Here is an 8,950-nt window from a genome sequence, read left to right as displayed (position 1 = left end):
TTGTTACGCATTTTGCTTGTATGTGTTATACATTTTTGTGACAAATATTGCATAATTTTTTGATAGATAAACAAAAATTTGTGGTTCAAAGTCAAACATTTTTGTTTAATGTTATGCAATTTTGAGGTTAAACAATGTTTCGATGAAAAAATGTGTAAACATTATCACAAAATACGTAATTTAATTTCTAAATCACAAATTGTTATAACTCTACCAAAATAATCCTCTTCAATTGTCAAAAATAATCCTTTTCTTCTTATCACTACAAGAATTAACACTTTTGGCAACAAAAAAATTGGTCGCTAAAAGTCAATTTTTGGTCGGCAAAAGTTATCTGCGACCAATTTTTTTGGTCGCTACTTTGGTCGCCAATTGAGGGTCGGCAAAAGTAATTCGCGACCAAAATTTTGGTTGGTCGGCAAAAGTTGGATTTGCCGACTAAATTTTTGGTCGCTAAATATTTAATTACCGCGACTAATTCATTTTGTCGCTAAAACACTTTGGTCGCGAAAAGTGATATTTTCCCGACCAAATTTCTTAGTTGACAATTGTCACATTTCGCGACCAAAAAATTTGGTCGCCATTTGTTACTTTTCGCGACCAAAATTTTTGGTCGGCAAAAGTGAGTTTCCACGACCAAGAGCTGTTTTGGTCGGCAATAGATGTACTTTTTGCGACCAAAACTCTTGGTCAGCAATTGTCATTTTTTGCGAAAAAAAATTATTTATTTGTCGCGACTAATAAATTGGTCGCCAAAGCCGGAAAACAATACACCTGTAATTCCTAATAATTCATTCAATCCATAACAAACCTATAATTTTAAAGTATCATTCAAATTAACTGAATCATTAACATTCGACACAATACATAATTCATTAACATTCGACACAATACAACTATTCTAAGTTTTCATTCATAAGTCACATCCATCTAGCATAACAATTTGAAACAATACATAATTCAGATTTACAGCATCAGGAAAATTGCTTAATCCACTAAGTTGCCTTGATAGCCAATCAAAAAGATCCTTGCGCCCTTCCGTGCCAAGCTTCGCATCCATCAAAGCAGTAGTGATGTAAGGCACCTAATAAAGAAACATAATTGGAAAATTTATCAGAGAAGCATGATAAATATATAAAATTAATTAATGCATAAACGAAATAGAGAAATTGGAACCCAACCATTTTGTCGAGATGAACAGCAGCAAGCCAAGCATCTAAAGTAGTCAGAGTGCTTTCTCTCATATGTTTTTTAATGTCACCAAGGCATTTCAAAACATCTGACAGTATACACTTATTGGTTTTTCCTGTATCCCCTCCACCTGACAGGTTGATTTCCTGTATCCCTTCCACCTGCTCTTTAAGTGAGACAATGGTTGCAACAACAATAGTCGATGGACAATGCTCTTTACGTATGTGAATGTATTATAAATTTCTCACCTTTATTGGTTTTTCAAAACAATAGTCGAGGCAGGTTTTCTGGTACAGTACAGAACTCTCTGTGTCCATTTGGACTACCAGATGAGGTTCTACTGGTTCTGATCGATTCCCCTCTCCACATTGATCAACAAAAGAGAGATAATACCGGGAGCTGTTTGGTCTCACACAACCTTTTTTAACTTCTCTGCAGCAACTCTTAAAGACTTCCACGGGTGGACAATACCGCTGACCAGGAACCTGTTTAAAATGAATGTGAGGAAATTCCAATCAAATTACATAAACCAAAGCAGATAACCAAGCTTAAATTCAAAAATATTATGATTGACTCATGAACACTATTAAATGATCTTAGGTATCACATAACAATTCAAGCTATCCCACTTGAAATTAATAAGAAAATGGCAAGAGCACAAAAGTTGTGCCACTTTCAATATAATGCATTCTCCAAGTCAATTTTTACAATATAGAAAATCATCAATAAAGAGCTAAAAACCCAAGCCATGGTTAACTCTCAATAAAAAATTAGAAAATCTAGAGAATCAAGATTTTTTTTATAAGCATTACTAGTAGCATTTTAACATATATACATACATATATAAACAACAAACCCAAGGAACATGGTGAAGTCTTTATGTTGACCATCTTCATTGAGTTATTTTTGGGATTTCCAGCATCCTATATTTTGGGATTTCTAGCTAGATGCACTTCTAATTTAGTATATCATTTACTTTCTCAAAAGTGTGGAATGCACTTACCTCTTGTAACTCTGAGACCACAAAGAAGACAGCCAGTGTTAACCGTGTCATAAAGTCGAATTCAAACCAATTCTCTGCTACATGGTTCAGGCGAGTTCACAGATGGAGGGCCATGATCAACTCCCCTAGGAATAGAAAGTGTATTCTCCCAGTACCCTACATAACGCCGTTGGCTTGGTATTGAGACCTGTCCAATACATGCAGATCAATGAACTTCTAAACAAAATACTCATAACTACCGAAAGTCAAGGCTGGCTAATGAATCTAATACCATCCTTTAAGATGTTCAATTTATTAACGTATAGATAGTTCAATATTAAGTAGCCCTAACCAAGCCAAGGTTTCTTGGTTTGATTCTGCTACTTGCCCACCTAAACCAAATCGACCCATACACGTCCCTGTTCCTTAGTGAAGCAATTTGTAAACTGAAAATGTGCAAACTGCTAAATTGCATTTCATTGTCATTTACTTCACAAAATCCTACATGATAGCCTTTTATACATAATATGACTTACTCCTTCATTATTGGTAGTCTGCTTATGTCATACACTTGAAGAGCCTCCTCAGAATCCCAACTTTGGCGCCATATGTATTCCAAATTCTTAGAGAAAGCCAATTCCTTTTTCAACTCATAATGGGTCCTCTGTATAAGCATGTTCTCAAAGCCCATGCGACGGAGAAGATATGCCATGGTAGATGAATAACCAAACGGAAAATTAAGATTCTATGCACATGACAAATAGGAAACATCATCTGATTTCACATTCTGACATGGGTTATCAAATTTCCATGGAAGGCTCAATTTTCCATCAGAAGGGTAGAAGCACGAGCGTGCCCAAAAATGTTAGGAAAGATGATGTACTTAGTAACAAGGATTAAAAACCTTTGGTGAGACTACATACCAAGCACAAGTTTAAAAAAAAAATAAAAAAAATATATCTCAACGTCAAATACTCGTATACCACTTAAAAGCTTGTTTTGGTATGTAAAGCAATCTACAATTCATATACTCGTCATATACTCGTATAGGGGACAATCAGACCAACATAATCATTTCTATTAATAATCTCCTCATGCAAAGCAATCTACATAGCCTACTTCAGTTAAAAGCACCATAAGGCCTTAGATCAAAAAACTATATGTAGATTGTTCAATGCATTAACTACTCAATTTAGATACCAAAAATTTTATGTCTATACAAAACCTATGAAGAGGGAGTTCAATACCTGTTCAATGATAGCAAAATAATGTGAATTAGCCTGCAAAAAGTTGTCTCAAATTTAGTAAGTCAAGCTTGTTCAATATACAATTGCCTAACAATCCTGAGAGAACAAATGAAAGATCAGTTCCTTTAGCCCTTGGCATAAGTCTAAGATTATGTAAATAACTTCATTCAATCTTAGTATTATGATTTTCAGATGTATAATTCCAGTCAGAGACAAAGACATTGAATAAAGTTTTCATAAATTGCAGTCAAAGCACTAGGAGTTAGTACATCAGAGAAAGAACATAGCACAATAGTGGCAATTTTTTAGTGCCCACAAGCATGGCAATGCACATTCTCTGATTGATTTGAAGATGGTGATGAATTAGCTTGCACAAAACAATAGCCAATAGAACTGCATTTCATGAAATTGCATTCAAACCCACACCCTAAATAAATTTATAAGGAAGCCCAGAGGTGAAACACGCATGTTCAAACTATCCACATGTTTGCGGATTTTACCTCATCATTCATCACCCACCCACCTCCAACAATTTCTAACTGTGCATTCTTCACTAGATTGATGAAAGATTCTTTTTTAGTTTCTGAGGCATCCTTCCACCATCTCTCCAAATAAGACATCTCCTCCCATATAAATTTGCGGCAAGGATCCTACAAATCCAAGTTCAAAGAATGTTAATTAGTATAGCATTTGTAACAACCCTCATACTGTTTACCGATTAATGACTGATAATTGAACTGATTAAAAGTACTGAACTGACTGACCGAAATTGAAACTGAATTGAGTGAATACATCTGTTTGAATTGCATTTTATCTGTTGACTGTTTGTTTGATCTGTTCGTGTTTTATGTTTAAACTATTAATTGAAGGCCTTATCGGCGGCCGAATCGGGAATGGGTTAGTGTATTATGATAGTCATATTTAAAATGATTTTATGGTATAATTATCTGAAAACTGATTAGGTACGATTAAATTAGATTAAATATTGATCAATTGCAGAGTTGGCCTTATTTACCGAACTACCCCTAGTGGACCACTATCTCACACACACACTTGAGCCTTATACATTGAATCAAACATTTCTTTGGCCTATTTGTGAGACCCTTAGCCGACCATAGAGAGAGAGAGACTTGAGGAGTTGAGTTCATCTCAATATTGCTTAGAAATTGAAGAATTGTTGAAGGGTAGATTGCATATTTGAGCTCCCTTCTTGAACTACAAGACTAAAGGTAGCTCCATTGTCTTCTTGTTCATGTTTTAAGTTTATTCTTGCATGGTTCATGTCATATTGATGGAGTGTAGAGCCAAAACATGGTTTAGATGTTGAATTGTGGCTTAATTGTTGCATGCATGTATATATATTGAAGTTTTGAGGTTGTAGTCCATGTTTCCTCACATGCATGTCCATCTTTTGGTCATACTCCATGAGCTCATCTTGTTTTTGAAGGTTTGAGTGTCCATCTTTTGGTCATACTCCATGAGTTCATCTTGTTTTTGAAGGTTTGAGCTCTTTTGAAACAGCATTAAAGCTTTGAAAATGATTTAAGATCATGCATGTTTGCATGTTCTCCATGTTCTTGGAAAATGGTTTGAAATTGGATTTGAATTAAACACCCTTGGGCTTTGATTTGAACCATGTTATTCTATGTGTTTATAAATGTTTTCTGGAAATTTAGCCCAAGAGGATCGGTTTTGATGCATTTAAACTTGAGTTTGAGCTTGGAGGTGCAATCTGGGTTTCCAGATTTCGCACTTCCGCTCGAGCGGGGAAGTTCCGCTCGAGCGTGGAATCCGAGCATCCAGCATCTCTCTGCACTGTTTTGCATTACGCTCGAGCGGAGGATTGGGCGCTCGAGCGGAGTCATGTCTCACGCTCGAGCGGGCGTCGAGCGGAGATTTCACCCATCCAGTACTTTTACAGTACGCTCGAGCGGGAAAGTTTACGCTCGAGCGTGTACCTTTGTTGCATTACCGCTCGAGCGGGGAAACCTACGCTCGGGCGGAACTCTGTTTTTCTGAAAATGCTTTTAAATGTGCATCTTTGCATCCTCATCTCATTCTAGGCATTCTTAGGCCTAGTTGTAGACATCTAGTTGAGGATATAGATGTAGAACACACCGAGGCATTAGGGGTTAAATTATTATCTTTCCCAGCTGTGTAGCTTAGTGTGTTCAATCTGTTAATTGTGTAGGGTTGGCGACTGGAGAGACACGCTCTAGCTTACTGTAGCCCGAACTCTGTGAGTAACAATTGTGTAAAGATATGTTCAAATGATTATCTTCTGAATACTGAACTGAACTATTTACTGAACTGATATTGTTTACTGAATGAATGTATGTCCTATCTTCTGAACTGTATTGTGGCATCCTTAGCACCTACTGTTTACTGTTACTGTTACTGTTACAGAGATCTCTGTCGGTTCCCTCGTGGAACCACTACTGTTTACTGACTGATGGCCATCATTACTGTTCGGTCTTTAAGATCTACTGTTTACTGCTATGCTAATGGATGTACCACATATGACTGAATAACTGTTCTGACTGAAAGACTGAAGTATTGTTTAATGAACTGTTTACATTACTGTAAGGACATTCATTCTAAACCCCTTTACACTTTATGTTATTCACTGGGCTTTAGCTCACTGCTCATATATATATGTAGGTGTACAGGCACCAGACCGCGGCTAGAGGCGTCAGGGTAACTCCAGTTTTGTCAAGCCAGCCTTTGTGCCTCACTGCGAGGTTCCGAGCCTAACGTGTTAGGGCTTAGGGGTGTTTTACAATTCCCCCTTCTGTACTGTTTCACTGTTTTGTATAGACTGAATGTTTACCGTACTGTTTAATAGGGTTGAGCCCCTGGTCGGAATGGTTGTAAATATTGTGCATACCGTTCTGTACTGTTTACGTATAAATGTATGAAAAATCTTTTCGTATAGACTGTCGCAGCTCATTGGGCATTGTTTATTTACTGTTTTGGCTTCCGCCAGGCCCTGTACTTTGTTTTACTGTATTACTGTCCTGCAGGCCTTCGGTAATCTCGGATTACTGGCCGGTTACGGTGCAAAACCCATAGGGCCGGGTTTGGGCTGTGACAGCATTCAACATTAATAACTTTTTGCCATAGACTAGGCAAAGATAATATCAATAAACTAGCAATCCAACCCCAATTAAGTTCAAGGCAATTGACATACCATAATTGAGAGAGAGAGAGAGAGAGAGAGAGAGAGAGAAAACCTGTTAGTGAGCGTTTCACTTCTTAGGTTCATTAGTAGTTTTCAAAGCCAACAAGTATGCATATTTTCTCATCCAATGAACTAAATGCTTGAATCCCCAAAAAATCATTTGTTAAACTACTAGATTGAACATTCTTGAGAGAGAGAGCATTTGGTAACGGAAACCTGCTAGTGAGCCTCTCACTTTTTAGTTCCATTAGTAGTTTTCAAAGCCAACAAGTTTGCATATATTTTCTCATCCAATAAACTAAATGCCTGAGTATCTAAAAAATCATTTGTGAAATTACTTTACTATATATTACAGACTTTTTTTTCATCACTTACATCCAATTCACTTGGTCCAATAATTGATGAAATATATAATTTGTCAAAATTCAACCAAAAATGTGAATTTGTGTGGAAGTATCTTATTCCGTAATGAAGACCATTAGATTCTTTTGCATGAAGTATAATTTTTTTCTTAGTAAGTTTACCGGCACTATAGTTAAGCTAGATCGAAAGTAGAATCATTGTTCATCAAAGATCAGTAAAACCCAACAAAATTAAGATCAAGCAACTACTGCTAACTAATTAAACTCTCAGTTCACAAACAGAACCCAACTGAATTCAGATCAATAAAGAACATTTCAAACCCAAAATTAAACCCAGATCACCTTTGAAATGAGTAAAACCCAACAAAATTAAGATCAAGCAACTAGTACTAACTAATTAAACTCAGTTTACAAGCAGAACCCAACTGAATTCAGATCAAGGAACAACATTTCAAACCCCAAAATTAAATCCAGATCACCTTCGAAAGAGCCTCGACGATGGTATCAAGAATATGCCTCGACTGTCGATCATAATACTCCTCAACAGTGAGCTTCCAACCCGGGTCATTATGCAAATGAGGGACCACAAAAACCTTCAAGGTCTCCGAATCCCACTCGTTCCCTTCGTATCTCACCCTTCAACCTTGCTTCCACGGCCCAGAAATGAGGAGTCCATTAGACAGAGGGCGATGTCGATGGCGATGTGCGACGGACGTGAGCAATGGTGGTAAGGGACTTCGGTGAGCTAGAGAGAGTGGGCATCGATTAAGAGAGAGAACACAGAAAGAGGGAGGGGCGGGCCAACATAGAGAGACACAGATTAGGGCTTTTTTTATATAGAGACAAGGGAGATCAGGCTTTAATTTTTTTTTTCTGAAATTCAATTCCCGCCCCACGTTTCAAGAAAGGCAAGCATAACCCGGCCAACAAGAAACAGAATACGGGGTCGACAACCAGCCCCAGTCAAGGGAGTGGGTTCATACCACCCTGTTCTGAGTGTGGCAAGAAGCACAAAGGGGTCTGCTACAAAATATCTGGAGCCTATTACAAGTGTGGCAAGGTGGGTCACATGGTTAAAGACTGCCCCTCTGCCCCACAAGCCAGTAGTAAAGCTGCACCAAGCGCAGCAGCATCAACTGTAGCACCAAAGCCGAACCCCAAAGCTACCGGGAAAGAGCCCATGAGGCAGGGCCGAGTGTTCGCCCTAGTACCGGGAGACGTGCAAAATACAGAGACCGTCGTGTCAGGTATCCTCTCTATCTGTACGCAAAATGCATATGTATTGATTGATTCGGGGTCTACATATTCTTATGTATCGCATGCTTTCTCACGGAAATTGAATAGACCCTTAGAACCCATGAACTATCTGCTAGCCGTATCATCACCCATAGGGGGATCCATGACATGTGCTTATTTGTACCCCGCATGTGAAATTATTGTTGGGGATATGCATCTGTTTATCGATTTACTGCCATTGAACATTGATCATTTTGATGTAATATTGGGAATGGATTGGTTACAAAAATATCATGCCACTATTGACTGTGTGACCAAGCAAGTTGTTTTCCGTCCACTGGTCTGCCTGAATTTGTGTTTAATGGGGTTGGAGTAGTACCTCCCCCGTATCTGATTTCATCTGTGAAAGCTGTAAAATTGATTAGAAAGGGCTGTAAGGGATGTTTGTGTTCTGTACTGACTGTATCTACTGATGATAATGCTAATGTGAACTGTATTCCTATAGTCAGAGAATTCCCAGATGTTTTTCCAGACAATTTGCCAGGGGATTTGATTGACAGGGAGATTGAATTTACCGTTGATGTGATTCCCGGAACACAGCCGGTTTCTAAAGCTCCTTACCGAATGGCTCCAACTGAACTGAAGGAGTTGAAAGTGCAATTGCAAGAACTGTTAGACAAGAAGTTTATCAGGCCCAGTACTTCACCGTGGGGCGCACCTGTCTTGTTCGTAAAGAAGAAAGACGGCTCAC

The 8,950-nt window shown here is 38.1% G+C and overlaps 1 protein-coding gene across 2 annotated transcripts; it reads right to left on the bottom strand.

The window, feature by feature from the left end:
- Nucleotides 1–817: 817 nt before the first annotated feature.
- On the bottom strand, nt 818–2,834 carry LOC114291737 (phosphatidylinositol 3,4,5-trisphosphate 3-phosphatase and protein-tyrosine-phosphatase PTEN1). Of its 2 annotated transcripts, XM_082868538.1 has the most exons (4): nt 2,710–2,834; nt 2,195–2,381; nt 1,440–1,676; nt 818–1,084 (listed from the first exon to the last, which is right to left on the bottom strand). In XM_082868538.1, exons 2-4 carry the CDS (start codon nt 2,243–2,245, stop codon nt 914–916), a joined length of 459 nt encoding a protein of 152 aa, XP_082724664.1. In that variant the 5' UTR covers nt 2,246–2,381; nt 2,710–2,834; the 3' UTR covers nt 818–913. The 2 variants fall into 2 exon arrangements, with proteins under 2 accessions (XP_082724664.1, XP_082724665.1); XM_082868539.1 differs by lacking the exon at nt 2,710–2,834 and having other exon boundaries at nt 2,195–2,425.
- Between the last annotated feature and the right edge of the window lie 6,116 nt (nt 2,835–8,950).

Source organism: Camellia sinensis, chromosome 5, assembly GCF_055761805.1.
Source record: "Camellia sinensis isolate YWXY chromosome 5, ASM5576180v1, whole genome shotgun sequence".
Lineage (NCBI taxonomy): Eukaryota > Viridiplantae > Streptophyta > Magnoliopsida > Ericales > Theaceae > Camellia > Camellia sinensis.
Note: the sequence above shows the minus strand (reverse complement) of the source record. Positions and strands in the feature narration are given on the sequence as shown.